The sequence below is a fragment of the Lissotriton vulgaris genome, chromosome 7 (assembly GCF_964263255.1).
Source record: "Lissotriton vulgaris chromosome 7, aLisVul1.2, whole genome shotgun sequence".
NCBI classification, from domain to species: Eukaryota; Metazoa; Chordata; class Amphibia; order Caudata; family Salamandridae; genus Lissotriton; species Lissotriton vulgaris.
This window is the reverse complement of record NC_141695.1, coordinates 1,406,624,034-1,406,640,134: the sequence shown is the minus strand read 5'-3', so window position 1 is coordinate 1,406,640,134 and position 16,101 is coordinate 1,406,624,034. Positions and strand designations below refer to the sequence as shown.

Here is a 16,101-nt window from a genome sequence, read left to right as displayed (position 1 = left end):
TGGGTGAAGTAACTCAGCAACGCCAATGTTCCTACACTGGTACCCACCTCTAGTGTCTGTGTCTAAAGTTTCACTCCTCTAGGTCACTCGGAAGGTTCCTTAATAACTAACTTTGTAACTTTTACGCACCATTGACTTAACATTGGTATATGCGTGCACTTTCCGCACTGCACCCGAGTCCCGCGGGCCTTTCCCGACTTCATCACTGTTAGTCCCAAACAACTCCAGTGATTCCCAAGGCCCTAGGCCTACTTCCTTTCAGCTAGGTGGTTCTTATACCACTATTTTAGTATATGGTTTAGGTGACCCCTAGGGCTCATCCATATTGTGCAACTTTTGTATATTTAAACTGTGTTTTGTTTTAACGCATTTGCTTCGATGCTCATAAAGAGTATAGGGGATTTTGTAGTAAATAAATATATATATATTTTCAATATATATCTGTGTGGTGTCCTTTCATCTAGTATTCAAGGGGATTGTGTATGGTAAAACAGCTTGCTTCACATGCCTTTACAGAGTTTAGCCTAAGACTGCTTAATCCACGCTACTAGGATAGCTGGTCTATAAGGTTGATCTACAACCAAACATCATAAGGTTTGCTTGGCATGGTACAAGGTGATCACTAGAATTAGTGAGCATCACATACCAGGCCAGCTTCTCACATTGGTGAGCAGCAGTTGGGATTTGAGCTTGCTGTTTGTTTTACCATTACAATCTTTGAGAGTATCATTTGAAAGATCATACAGGTACCTACTAGGTACATATAAAACAAGACTAGTATACTTAAGTTCTACAGAACGTAGTTGTTGTAGAGGATAGGGAGTAGCACACCCTGACTACAACTACTAGATAGCTTTAGTAGGTAAACACCAGTGTAGGTAGATTGCAACATATCCACCCACACTAGAGCAATGTCTGGAGCAGAGGGTTCCACTGGGAATGTCTCTGTTGAGAGTGACCCTCCAAGGGCACCATCCAAATTTGCTATATTCTCCTTTAAGGAACTAAAGCAGCTTTGTGCCTTAAGAGGTCTTAGGACAGGGCCAACCCCTACTACAGACCACCTTAGAGAGCTCTTAGACCAGTCTGAGGCTCTAAAGACCGCTAAAGCAGACCCCACAGGGAATGCTGAAGGAGGCTCTCCCCCTGAAGATGACAATTCTGATGCCCCTGTCCCCATAGTCCAGGTAGATGAGGATGACCAAGTCACTGGAGATATTCAGCCTGATGAGGAGGAAGAAGAAGAGGAGACAGAAGGGGGGAGCAGTGATTCTGATGATGGCAGAAATAGTCAGGTGCTAGTCAGCAGGCTTAACCAGACTAACTTAAGCCTATTTGGGACTGAAAGTGGGTCCAACCCATTCAGACCCCCAAATGGACTTAACCAGGAGCAAAGGAGGAGGAGGAATCACTCAGGTGAATCCAACACCTCCCAAGCTTCTAGAGGCTCTCATGGTTGCTCCAGAAGGGGGATGACTAGCCCTCAGAGAAGGGAACATGAGGCTAAAATGAGAGAGGCTGAGCTTAGGATCCAGAAGCAAGAACTAGAAGTTGCCCTGGCCCAAGAGAAACTTGCTAGAGCAAGACAGCCTAGAGAGAGTGGATGAGGATTCACTGGTGGCAGCACTATCCCTAAGGATAAAGACAGGTCTTTTGATTCCAGAAACCTGAGTAAGATTTTGCCCCCCTACAAAGCTGGGGATGATATCCATAAATGGATGACTGCACTTGAGAGAGCCTGCAAAGTACAGCAGATCCCTCAGGAGCAGTGGACAGCAATCTTGTGGCTCTCCTTTGAAGGTAGAGGCCGAGACAGACTCCTCACAGTTAGTGATGGGATTCTAGAAACTACCTGGTCCTGAAGAGTGCTCTGATTGATGGGTTAGGCTTAACCACTGAATAAGTGTGAGCGGGAAATCCGTTACGCTCGCGGATTTTGCGGATTTTTGGGAAATCCGCAATCCGCAAATTTTGCGGATTTCCCACACAATCCGCAAAAAAAAATCCGCGAGCGTAACGGGTTCAAAAGTTGAACCCCCACTCATGCAACTATTTTACAATGGCGCCAGCAAGCTGCCAGCGCCGTTGTAAAATAGTTACAAAGTTAGCTTGCACAGGAACCACTAGATAAAACGAAGCAGGTGCTGCTTTATTTTATCTAAGTGCTTCCTGTGCAAGCTAACTTTGTAACTATTTTACAACGGCGCTGGCAGCTTGCTGGCGCCATTGTAAAATAGTTACAGCTCACAGCTCACTCAAGGGACCCCTGCGCCCTTCGGGACGATTGCATAGTAACACACACATGGACGCTCGAACTAGTTGATGCTCAAATTCAGTGACTCATTCATTAGCCCAAAAACAATCGTGAGCGTCGTCGAGGCTGGACAGGTGTGCCTTCTTCCCAAATCTACCATGGAAAATCAGCTGTGATGCTGGATAGGCTTTGCATCCTTGACTTTTCACGAGCGCAATACCCGTGCTGTTCCTGTGACCAGGAGCTCTGCTGAACTGATCTTTCTCTGACCTTTTATTCACACAAGACGAGGCACATACCCTACTGGGCACATTGTGTTCGCACAGGTTTCTGCAAGTTCGCACGCGTTTTGTACAATTTCGCAATTTGCAAAATTGTACAAAACCCTCGCGAACTTGCAGAAACCCGTGCAAACATAAAAAAAAATCAGCGAATTCGCGGATTTTGCGGATTGCGAGTTCGCAAATCCGCAAAATTCGCGAACGCGAGATTCGCAAAATTCGCCCATACCTACCACTGAACAGTACAGGTTAATGTTCAGAGATACCCAGAAGACACAGACTCAGGACTGGTCTGAATTTGTTGAATGTGCCACTAAGGCTCTGGAGGGCTGGTTGCTGGGAAGTAAGGTTACTGACTATACAGGATTGTATAATTTAATTATGAGAGAGCAAATCTTAAGTAATTGTCAAAATCAGCTTCTACATCAGCACCTGGTTGACTCTGATCTGACCTCTCCACAAGAATTGGGTAAGAGGGCAGACAAATGGGTCAGAACCAGGATCAGGCCTAAGAACCAGGGTGGTGACCAAAAGAAAGAGACTACCAAGCCTCAAGAGAAAGGTGGGGATAAATCCAAAGAGAAGACTCCAATGGAAAGGGTGGGTCCCAGAACACTTCCTCTACAGAGAAAAAGCCTTACTGCCATGCCTGTAAACAGGTTGGACATTGGAAATCAGACAGCTGTTGTCCCAAGAATGGTAATAAGGAAAATATACCTCCATGTAAGGCTCCAACACCTCCTGTCACTGTCAGCAGTATTCCCCCAGGTGGTGAGAGCACCCCCAAGAATTTGGGTGGGTTTACCTTTGGAACTCAGGTGGATTCTGGCCTAACCAGGTCCCCTACCTCAGATACTCTTGTCTATGAAACTGGCATGGGGTTTGCCAATTTCACTGCTTGCCCAAACACTTTGATTAAGTATAGACAGGAGCCCCTCATCAATGGCTTGAAAGTTGAGGCCTTCAGAGACACAGGGGCTAGCATCACCATGGTGGCTGAATGTCTAGTCCCCTCAAGGCAACTTTTACCTGATGCCACATATCAGGTGACAAACATTGATGGCATAGAAACCAAACATCCCATGGCAGTAGTCAATCTTAGCTGGGGAGGTGTCACTGGCCCAAAGAGAGTGGCAGTGTCAGCAAACTTGCCTGTAGATTGCCTACTTGGTAATGATTTGGAAACCAAGCCAGAGCTGGTACTTCCTTATATGGCCACTTAGGCAATATAGGCTTACCTGGTCAAGGATAGCCTTATCTCCTTTTGTTTGGGGGGGGGTTGTGTAGGAAGGTGGATATCTGACTATGGTTACCCCCAAACGTTTTGCCTGGTGTTTAGTTGGTTTTTGACATAGTTGGCCTGGGATCCTGCTATTCAGGGCACCAGGCTAATTGCTCTCTCCTTAAAATGGACTCCATGTACCTTAGGTGCATACACAATTGGAACTGGTTCACCTTATAGGCCCCTGTAACAGTGTACCATAGGTACCCAGGGCATAGGTGTAGCCAAGGCCTACCAGGGGCTGCAGCATGCATTGTGCCACCCCTGGCCTGGCCTCCATATTTGACACAACTGGCTGATCACTCAGCTGGGGTAAGTTGGTGTAATCACCTCTTGCTTAGATATAGTATCCCTATATCTAGCCTTAACTGGACACATGTTAACCTATAAGCCATTCATATGGAAGGCCCCTGCAATCCTCGGGGCAGAGTGGGTGGTTTCATGTGAGATGGTGCTCTAGCATGAGCTGATCCTGTCTGCAGCTGTCGGGAACAACTCCCTTAGCTGTTCTGGGATATTGCCATACCATATACTCTTAAGTGCATTATAATCCTCGCGGTTATATGCTAATTTTGGTTTGGCTTTATCAAAACATGTCGAGTAAGGTGTTATACGATTTGGAATACTATCCCCTCGACAGTTCTGTCAACAGGGATAGCATTCCACCCTTCTAGAGGGACACAACATGTACATAGCATTAACCCCGGTTAAAGTTAACCAGAGCCTCAGCATCACAAAATGGATGCTGCCACCACAGACACAAGTCTGACCTGCTGCTGCTAGGAGTCCTTCCAGCAAGGGAGGCTTGGACAAAGGGTTTCCTGCATTGGGCGGTGCGAGCACCACCCCAGACAGGATATTGTGTATTGGGTAGGACAGGGCTGAATAGAATCAGACATGCCCAGGGCACACAAGGTGTCCTTGTGCATAAGCCATTCCAAACCGGGCCTGGGACTTTCCAGACCCAGGCCTGGCGAGGAGCTGGACAAAGGAAAGGGGGTGTAACCTCCCCCCTTCCTGGTCCCACCCAGAGGAGGGACCTAGCAGGTGATCCACCCCTCAGATTGGGAATAAGAGTGGGAGCAGTGCCATAGCACCTCAGATCATCCTGAAATCAACTTAAAATTAAGAAGACGCCGGACTTTGACATTCTGCTGCACAGAAGACTGAAGAGCATCTCCCTTGTGGCCTAGGAGTGGCCACCCTGTGAACACAGGCACCATCCAGCAACTCGACGTCTGCTTTGCCGCCGCCTCCTGCCAGAGCCCGAGCCCAGAGCTTGACGAGACCCAGACTCCCAGACTTCTCACTGCCCGATCCACAATCCTTGCAAAGAAGGGACCCGTGGAGGCACTGTGAGACGTGGGACCGGACATCTTGGAAGACCCCCGAAAAGCTGACTGCGCAGCACCCGAGGCACCCTCGACGCTGTGCTTTGGGGATTGAGAACCCCTACAACCGAGCAGCCATTGCACTGAAGATCAGCCCCCCAGCATCTTCACGATCTGCGTGAGGCCGTTTTGCATCGTGCCACTCGACACGCCATCCTGGCCATTTCTCACGTGGTGAGCGGCCATCTTGGTGACGAAACCTACAATCTACATTGCGGGTCTGGTTGCTCCAGACTTGCCCTCACTCCTGTGAAAAGGAGCACCCGCTCTGACCTTGCTGGTCCGAGTGATAAGCCTTTTTCGATTCCTGCGTGGCTTGCATTAGCAAGGCCTGTTTGCTCCGATCAAGTTGCCGACACCGCCATCAGCTAGAGCCTTTATGGGACAGCTCGTGACCAACGCCTGGACGTCATCGACCTCTTCGTGTCCACGTGGCTGCAGAGAGAAGCTACACCTCATCGCCTGTTTGCACCCAACATCGCCTGGTTTCATCCTGGTTCCACGGTAGTCACTGGCTAGTGACTTTGAACATTGTCCCCTCTGCTTTCAGGACTTCACCACTTCAGATCCACCCTTGGGTCCACCGGAACTCTTCACATCGAGCCGCCTGCAGCATCTTCAGCTCCAAGCACCATCGACCTGCGTGACGAAACCTGACACTACTTCACACCTGTGCACCCGCTTCCTGTGGGTGAGGTAACTCAGCAACGCCGGTGTTCCTACACTGGTACACACCTCTAGTGTCTGTGTCTAAAGTTTCACTCCTCTAAGTCACTCGGAAGGTTCCTTAATAACTAACTCTGTAACTTTTACGCACCATTGACTTAACATTGGTATATGCGTGCACTTTCCGCACTGCACACGAGTACCGCGGGCCTTTCCCGACTTCATCACTGTTAGTCCCGAACAGCTCCAGCGATTCCCAAGGCCCTAGGCCTACTTCCTTTCAGCTAGGTGGTTCTTATACCACTATTTTAGTATATGGTTTAGGTGGCCCCTAGGGCTCATCCATATTGTCAACTTTTGTATATTTAAACTGTGTTTTGTTTTAACGCATTTGCTTCTGTGCTCATAAGGAGTATAGGGGATTTTGTAGTAAATAAATAAATATATATATATTCTATATATATCTGTGTGGTGTCCTTTCATTTGGTATTCAAGGGGATTGTGTCTGGTAAAACAGCTTGCTTCACATGCCTTTACAGAGTTTAGCCTAAGACTGCTTTGTCCACGCTACGAGGATAGCTGGTCTATAAGGTTGACTTCCAACCAATCATCATAAGGGTTGCTTGGCATGGTACAAGGTGATCACTAGAATTAGTGAGCATCACATACCAGGCCAACTTCTCACAGTTCCAACTTTTCAATGAGCCTCCAGATAGTAATAACTAGTGAGTGGCTGGAACAGAGATTACTGACATAGCCAATATATGCTCAGTCTAATGAGGTGTAAATGCTCCATTTTATCTTTTGCAGGCCTTGAGCTGGCAGAGGCGATGTCTCCTCCACGATGCATCAAGACACACCTTCCTGTCCAACTGGTCCCGCTGTCCTTCTGGAAGCAGGGCTGCAAGGTAAAGGGGACTTCAAGATGTCAAAGACTTCACTGGGTAGTTAAGAATGTTATTAATGGGCTTAGTGATTAACCCCTTTGATGCTACAGACAGCCCTCAGCCGTCCCACATAACGGTGGGCGTGTGCAGAGATGGCCGGGGGCCGTCCGAACCCTGCCCACTAATTAGAATCCCAGCACAGTGGCGGAATACGCGCCGCGGTCAATGTGTTAAGCTTCCCTTTAGAAGCAGTAGTTCTTGGATACTCTGTTGTTTACCAACCTTGAGTTTCTGCCTTAGTTGTAGCCTATACCTTGGAAGGTAAACGTTCTCTCATGGGATAAAGCTGAGGTGTCAAGCAATGCTATGTAGCCTTCATGCATAGCATGAGCCCATGTCCCTCGTCTCTGAGGTACGTCATAAATTCATTGACCTTTTTCGCCAGGTATAATCAATAAATAATCATAGGATCTAGAGATCTAGCTTGACAGCCTCTCTGGACACCAACAGATTGTCCCCTCCAGGCAGAGTCCTTGTAAAGTAGACGATTATAGGGACGTCTGTACCTTGTCTCCCTGTCCTAGATGAGAAGCGCAGCGTATCCTTAGCTGCTGGGGACACCTACATCATGCAGGAAGCTGATGCTTTCGCTGCTTCAGACCACCTAGAATTTGTCTTGTACCTTAGAGACACAACATTTCAATTTAGGAGCCAAGGCGAGAGCTGTCATTGATACATTTAACCTCTGTCTACTTTGTTCCAGGTAATCTATGTGGCTCGCAATCCCAAGGACAGCCTAGTATCCTATTACCACTTCCAGCGGATGAACTATGGGCTGCCGGCACCTGGAACCTGGGATGAATATTTTGATGCCTTTCTCGCTGGGGAGGGTAAGTTAGAGGCCATTAGTGTCAGGAGAGAAAGAGGGTGGGGCTTTATTATTACACTCTGACAGGCAGGTGAGGGAGGCACTGTTACTGATGAGGATATACCATGTCTACATGATACAATAAGATTTTCTACACCCTTATTAGGAAACAAAGGGTACAGGAAGTGGTGAGGTTATCTACCAGAATGTAAAGTTGCCAATTGATGTAGCTCCCTATCATGGTCTTTCTTTTCCAATGAGCTCTTGGGTTTTGACACCTTTTTATATCATCTGTGAGGGTGGGGCCTTTCAATTATCTGCAGGTGGTCCTTTCATAATGTATTGGGGGCAACAGAAGTGTGTGAATTAGATACTGCTGCCTTTCCACCTGAGGTTCACATGGCCTTACTGATTTTGAGTAGCTGACAGAAGACATTGGGAGGCACCCGGCACTGAAGTGTGTTCTGCAGCTCATGCCCCGACTCAATGCTGTTGGCCTACTATGCTACACTCAGATAAGAGTTTGGTGTAGACCAACCCAGCTGAAAAGAATAGGTGAATGGTCTGGCAGTTACAGCAACAGTTGACTAAGGCTAATATCTTGGTGGTACAGCAGTGAGAGTGAGCAAAGGTAGCTGGATCGTTGAAAGACCCAGTGTCACGGACTCCGAGCCTGATGTGCTAAGCTCCAACAGGGGTCAAACGAAGATCCCCAATGCCCACCTACTCCAGCTTGGCCAGTGCTGTTGAAAGAAGCCCTGCAGAGGTGTATGGTCACTGGCTGCCACCAATGTGTTTATACAAGATGAGGGATTAATGTTACAGAAGTAGCAGCTTGTGTGCCCAGGGCCAGGAGACTTCCACAGAACTGGACTGTTGAATTGCTGGCACATATTTGGCTCCAGGGTTTGATACCTCTTCTGACTGTAATATTATGCACATCTTTGCTCTAAGATGTGAAGAGTGCACCAAAGTCTTAAGTTGTAGTCTTGTAAAGGAGGTTCTGAACTATTGGTTTGTATTATCACGATTCATTGGAGAGATTATCATTACTCAATTTCCTCCTAACTACACTTCTGGGTGCTGTAACTTACTTTCCCCAACTTCCTCCTGCTGAGGACCTTAAAGGTAGGGTCTCTGCCAATCTAGCTACCAACAGAGCACCTAGTTTTGTGCCTAGTCCAACCCTGAGTGATCAACACACTAAACATTGATGACCTAAATAAGAGCATGAAACCATTCTTTGAGAAATGGGTTGTTGAACAGGTGGCTTTAAAGGACCTCAAGGTTTTTTTTGTGGAAGAGGGACTCCTCAGTGCCTTCCCCCAGCCTGGAGCAACATCTCACCCAGTTCAGTGCTTAATTTGTAAAAAATGAAGTGCAGGTGCTCAAATCTTTAACGGAGGCCACACCTACTTTATCATGGCTCCATCCACTTCCTCAACTGGCTCCACCCACTTACTATATTAGCTCCACCCACATCCTCAACTAGGCACTGCTAAAAGTCAGATGTAATACCCAATCTGAATTTCAGCAAGGGAGCCTTCCTCACAGTAAGCTTTTGATCGGAGGTTCCCCTGCCCTGTGAAAAATTTTAAAAAGATTAAATCAAAAGTGCATTTAAAGCACAATTTTGGAATAAATTAGCTAAAATCACTAATGCACTGAAAAGGGACAATTTCAGTGCTCTATGTGGCGATTTGGGGAAAGGACAATACTAGGGTATGCCATTTTGAGTCTATGAGTTCAAAGATACAACTTTGACATAGCGTATGTGACAAAATAAACCAAAATGTTCTGAAAACACTCTAAACAGATAAACTGAAAAAAATCATGCAATACACTTGAATGAGTCAGTCACTTCCAGTGGATGAAGGGTTATTGTTGATTTAATAAATAGTAGAGTATACGTTAAAGCGATTACTTTTAGAGAAACAATACAAAAATATGATTACCAACTGGGCTAAGGAACCAGGGCCTTCGCATGTTGAGACTTTTTGCCCTCTTGTTGAAAATTGTTTTTATAAATCATTTTGTTAAAATCATACTTCAAATGGTGCTCTTAACACTCATCAGTCCAAACTCAACTCTCTTTAGGCAGCTCCACTATAGACTCCTGTGCAACAGTTAAGGCAGTTAATAACTTTCATAAATTAGGCCTTTCAATTATAAAAACTGTTTCTATGTGTTTGATATTACACAGTAGCTTAGAATAAGGTTTAAATGCAATCCTGGTATATAACAGATGCAAAGAGAATAAGAAGTCTTCTTCCCACAACAGAATTTAAGGAAAGAACTTACCTAAATAACAACTTTATTTAAGTTTAAAGAAGTGTAAAGATTTTAACAAGCATTTTGTAAACTTTGTTTTTATTAGCACCTGAGAGAGCACCTTTAACATGGGAAACCAAAACAGATAGCTTGCCAATTACGAGACTGGGTTTAGAACACCATAAAAGCTGTACTTGTTTTTCTTTTTTTTTTTTTTTAAGTCTTTTATTGGCACGAACTTCAGAACACAGCTCTTGGCCTACAACCTCAGGGGCCGGCCGCGTTATGCATATTTGAACTGAACATCAGACATGTGTAGACACAGCCCTTCAGCCGACAACCCGGGGGTCCGGCAGCGTATGCCTCGGGGGGGGGGCAGATAAATCAACCAGCTAGCCTTTCTGACAAAGCACGTTACAGTTATCTTGCGTGGTTTTAGTCTTTTCCCCAAACAGCTCAACCCCTCTCTCTCCCCCCTCAACACTGAAGCTCAGATTGAAGTTAGGTGCGTTCGTGTCTTAACTTTAACAAACAAAAACAACATTCCAAGTGAGGACTCCAACCCCAGCCTCCCTGCCCTCATTGCTTCACAGTTTGTGGTAAGGGTGTAAGTGCCATAAAGAGGCCGTGTCCAGTTTCACATCCACTCTTTCTTTAAATGCACGCAAGAGCAATGCCAGCGCCACATCAGAGCCGCCCAGGCCAGAGTGTCTTCTGCAGGCTCGATTCCCCAGCCATCCGTGAGGTAAGCAGTGTGTCCGCGTTTCCACCCCGCCCTTTGTCCATAGCTCGTCTCTCACTCCCCCTCTGACGAGCTCCGTGAATCAATCACTGAGTCAAGTGTGCTTCCCTCCAGTCCCACTGTTCGAAGTACCGAGTCCGTGCCATTGTCGGTCTGCTGGCCCGGGGTCACCGTCTCCGGACTTGCGGTCCCATCCAGCTCTGTGCCACTGAGGTACGTTTGGTACAAAGCCGAAAAGTTTTTAGGGCGGCTTTTGGGGGGGCAGTAATTCACTATAGTGCTCCGCTTGGGTGCTGCAGTTCAACATGTCTCGCGCCCATCTAGTTTGGTAGGGAGCGGGCCTCTCATCCAACAATGTGCCACTACTCTCTTGGCCATTAACATCCCCATATCCGTAAGTTGGCGAATCGCGACTGGGAGCCGCTTGGAGTTGCCCATTAGTGCCAAGCCAGGCTCCGGAGTCATGTCTACCTCCAGGATCTTACTCATTTCCGAGAAGATGTCGCACCAGAACGCCCGGATGCCCGGGCAGCTACACGCCAAATGCATGAAGTCAGCATTAGCAGTGTGGCATCGTTCACAGTCTGTCGTTTGCCGTAGACCGTATCTATGGAGTCTCTCCGGAGTGTAGTAGACCCTCTGCAGGAATTTAAAGTGGATCAACCTGTGCCGCCCATTGAGCGAGATCTGCTTCGTGCTTTCACAGTATCGCCACACTGCGTTGTCTATCGTGGTCTCCAGGTCTCTTTGCCATGCCAGTCTCGCTTTTATGAGCTGGTGCTCTCCTTGCGACCTAGCTATCGTATAAAGATTCGTGAGGAGTTTGCGGGACTCCTTGACCTTGATAACGTGTGCCAGTTCTAGGACTTCTGGTGGTTCTGCCATGTCCGCGCCAAGCAACTCCAATAGAGCACTTCGCACCCTGTGGAATTGAAATCGTTGCAGCATAGGTATATCTCTGCGTTCGCCGCTTACTTGGTCCCAGGTTTTGACCACTTCATCCTGGAATAGCTCGCCCGCTTGGTGTATTCCGAGTTTCACCAGCTCCCTAGTTACACCTTTCTCTCCCAACGGCGGAAGCCAGAGCATCCACTCCAGGGGCATATCTGGTGAATATAGCAGCACCCCTCCCCGCCGCTGTAGAAGCGAGTGCCATGCATGACTAGTAGCAGTTATGGAGTCCAGTATTCCAGTTCTACGGTCCAAAGGCATGCAGATCGTTGCCGGGAGCGGTTGCGGGTGTGCAAACAGTCGCTCCATGCAGACATGTGGGATCACCTTGTCGCCGTGTACCCAAGTGTGTAGGTGCGACGCTTGTGCTACTCTGTAGTAAAGTTCAAGGTCTGGGGCGCCCAGGCCTCCCATACTGTAGGGCAGAGTGAGAATTGACCACCTGACCCTGGGTTGCTTACCCGCCCACGCCAAGCTAATCATGAGGCTCGTCAGCCGCTGGAAGAAAGCCTGAGATCGTACTATTGGAATGGCATTAAATAGGAAAAGGACCCGCGGTAGGACCACCATTTTCATAACGGCTATGCGGCCCATGAGAGTGAGTGGGAGTCTACTCCAGAGCACTATATCGTCTTCCAGCTTACTAACTGCTCTCCCGTAGTTTTGGCTGATGAGCAGCTCCGGGTCCGTGTGGAGTTGTATTCCAAGATATCTGATCGGGTCTTCGGACCACTGGAGCGGGAATTCCATCTCTATTTGCCTAGTCGCAGGCGTGAGAGGAAAAACAATCAATTTTGCCCAATTGACTTTAAAGCCCGAGAGCGCACCAAAGTGAACCACCTCTCTCAGCAGCGGGTACAGGTTTGTCGCGGGGTCATGAACGTAGAGCAGCGTATCATCAGCGTACATTGACACTACTATTTTGTAGGTCGGGATTCGTATGCCCTCGTGGCTATGGTACTCTCTCAGTGCGCAAGCCAACGGTTCTGTAGCTAGAGCATACAACAACGGGGATAGGGGGCACCCCTGGCGACTACCTCTGCCGATGTAGAGGGATTGCGAGACCGCGTTGCCAACTCACACTCTAGCCGAGGGTCCCTTGTTAAGGGCGCCAATCATTTGCAGCCCCCAGTCCCATCCTTCGTAATACCTGGAGTACAAATGGCCATTCCACTGAGTCAAATGCCTTTTCCAAGTCGAAGAATATTGCCATGGCTGCTGTGTCCTGTTTGACATGCTGGATTGTCCCTAATACCGTTCTAACATTATACGTCAAATTCCTGCTAGGTATAAATCCTGCCTGCTCAGGGGCCACTAATTCGGGGGCTAGCAACGCAAGCCTTGTCGCCAGGACTTTGGCATATAACTTGGTGTCTACGTTCAGTAGTGACAGCGGCCGGTATGAACCGCACTCGTGGTGTGTCTTATCCGGTTTGAGGATAGTGACTATCATTGCCTCCCTTTCGGAGCTCGGAATGCTGCCCTGAATACAGATGTCACTCATCAGAGTGGAGATATGTGGTAGCAGTTGTTCCTGAAATGTTTTGTAAAAGTCTACCGTCAGGCCATCTATACCAGGTGCGCTGCCCGCGCGCATAGAGGCCAGGGCCTCCCTAATCTCGTCGTGTTGTATAGGAAACATGAGGAATTCCCTTTGTGAGTTAGTGAGAAATGGGAGCTTTATATGCTCCAGGTAATCTAGAATTTCAGCTGACAAATCCCCGCACTTCAAGGAGTACAATTCCGAGTATTAGTCTCTGAATATGTTAGCTATATCTGCCTCATCCGTGGCGCGTTGGCCATCAGTCGCTTTCAGCTCCGTGACCAGTGGCTTCCCTCTCCTGCCTTTAAGAATGTTAGCCAGCACAGAGCCAGGCCTTTCACCTTCACCATAAGTGCGGGCAGTGGCATATTTGCCCAAGTGTTTTACCTCCCTGTCTGCTGCATCATGGTACTCTGCAATGAGGTTCTTTATTTCCTCCTCCGTGGCGCCATCTGGTCGGCTCAGTTGCCGTTTCTCTAGGACCTGCAGCTGGCTTTCTAATTCCGATAACCGGTGCCTTATGGCCTTCGCTTCCCATACCGTGTGGAAGTCCTCCACTGACCCCACATTCTTTTGAAAAAATAGGTCTATCTCCTCTGGCAGTTCCCCTCTAAAAGCAGGGTCTAGGAGCGAGTATGGTGGAAACCGCCACATAAAGGGGGGGATTTTCCTAGGCGGAGCCGCCATGACCAACAGTATGGGGGAGTGGTCCGACAGCGTGCGCGGCAGGACCCTGCAATTCCTAATACTACGAAGCACCCCCGTGGTAGCAAACCAATAATCTTTTCTGGTGTGCACTCCATGATAAGCCGAGTAGTGGGTATATCCTCCCGGATCAGCATTTCTGCTTCTCCATACGTCCTCCATGTCTAGAACAAGAAGTCTAGCAGACAGCATCTGTGCCGCAGCCGATGGCCTGCAAGGTGAGCCAGTCAACCTGTCAATGTCTAGGTTAAGCGTCTGATTAAAGTCCTCTCCCCAGAGTATTTGGGGCATGCCATATGAGCCAATCATTGCAGCTAGTGATTCATAGAATTCCGGGGCATCATAATTGGGACCATAAGCGTTCACCACCAGTAAGTCCAGCCCCATACCCTACAGGTCGCTATGACGTATCAACCCTCAGGATCGGTTCTTAGTGTGTGCAGTATGATTTTCGACCGCGGGTTAACCCATGTGATGACCCCTCTGGCATGCATCGTGAACCCTGCCGCTGCTATGTTCCCCTCCAGACCTCTGCTGCGTAGCATCCTGCTAGAGAGTGGCAAATGGGTTTCCTGCAGCAGCGCTATGTCTATATTTTGTCTTTTTAAATAACTCAGCACATTCCTCAGCTTCCTGAAATCATTCAGCCCCCTAAGGTTCCAAGTGAGGGCATGTATGGTGGCCATCTGTGCATGCTCCTGCGCTTCAGGTGGGTTAGTCATCCTGAGATGGTGTGCATAGTGCGAAAGCGCGAGGTCTCCAGCCATGTACCCTACTTAGTGAGCTCAATCTGTGTCGTGACAACAGCCACTTCCCCCCTTACTGATCCCTCCTGTGCATTGCAATGAAACAGTACCCATCCCCCTCCCACATCATACCTCCCCCAACCTGGCCTGGCCGACACCCTGCCCGCCCTCCTCCCCCTCCCCTCCCAAACCCAACCGTGAATAGAACAACCACGTAGTGCGTTGCGCGCTGGGGTCAAGGTCACCTTGCATCCACAGTATGCTATCCATGCACAACATGCTCCTAGAGCCGTCCCCCGCTACCGCCGCACTCAGTGGATCAGCATCAACTGAGCGTAAAAGTAATATGTAACACATCAACTTTACATACAATCCCCCTGTGACGACGCTGACTTTCTGGAGCAGCAATTGGGGCACTTTCCCCCTCACTGTTCTCCCCTTCTGTACTTACAGAACGTCCTCGGGGAGTGTGGGCCCTTTAAATCCTCTGGCTGGACCGATCACGTGACGGGGTCACCCGCGTCACAGGAGCTGAAAAAGGAAGACGCCGGAGAAGAAGGTTGTTCATCGGGACCGGGAGCTGAACTGGTGGCAACATTTGCGGTACCCCCGTGGAGTCAGGACCAGCCGTTCACGGAAGACGCGGACCCGCTTACAGAGGAAGCCCCGCTGTTAGAGGCCCGCCACAGCCCAGGAGAAGGGTTGTGGTTACACAAAGTACGGGGACGCCTTGGGATAGCTTGGGGAGCAGAGCGGTTGAAGCGTAAGGGTGGGGGTAGTGCGCTTGAGTAAACTTAGAGCCCGCACTGCAGGAGCGCTACACTGGTGACGGTAGAGGTGGTTTCCTCCCCCCCCTACAGTCCCCGGCACACCCGCGACATTTAGAAAGAAGGAGATCCCCTTCCTGATGGTTTTCTTTTCTCTTTTTTTTTCTCCACCTGGGTCCATCAAATCGCGGAGCAACCACTGAAGGAAGAGCTTGCCCAAGACGCGGATATACTTTGTCACCAGGAAGTTACTGGACTACACCACCCATAATTCCTTGCTGAAAAGCCAGCAATAGACTTTCCAACAAGCCTTGGGAAGGACATTCCCGTCCTCTTCTCTTTTGTTCTGATTTTCGACCCAATAAACCTGGTCTGGGTTAAAAGTACCCCTCTTTGTCCTGGTCTACTTCTCGCCCATGTCACTCCCCCCTTCCACCTCCCCTCAGCCCAGAGTTCTAGAACTGATTCATCATTAAGCGCAGCATAACTACCAAGCGCGGAGCCTCCCAAGTATCTCATTGTTCTCAGCAGTGACTATCCCGCCCATTCATACCGCTTAGACAAACATCCAATGCAATAGCAACATGTGATATGCGGTGCCTCAATCAAGTCCTACCACCCTGTATAGTGTACAGCTACTCCTGCTCATCAAGCCGACTGCTTTCCTCCTCCTCCTCGTGCGGTCGATCCATATTATTAGATCGTTCCCTGGCCCAGCTTTTCATCGCATGTTGAAGTGCGGCAGTG

The 16,101-nt window shown here is 48.6% G+C and overlaps 1 protein-coding gene across 4 annotated transcripts in view; it reads left to right on the top strand.

The window, feature by feature from the left end:
* Positions 1 to 16,101, top strand: part of LOC147705734 (sulfotransferase 1C1-like) — a 698,364-nt gene that overhangs the window by 183,332 nt on the left and 498,931 nt on the right. For all 4 annotated transcript variants that reach the window (XM_086932178.1, XM_086932181.1, XM_086932180.1 and 1 more), the window contains 2 exons: positions 6,685 to 6,782; positions 7,525 to 7,651. In XM_086932178.1, coding sequence (XP_086788304.1) covers positions 6,685 to 6,782; positions 7,525 to 7,651 — 225 coding nt within the window. The remainder of the gene's footprint in view (positions 1 to 6,684; positions 6,783 to 7,524; positions 7,652 to 16,101) is intronic.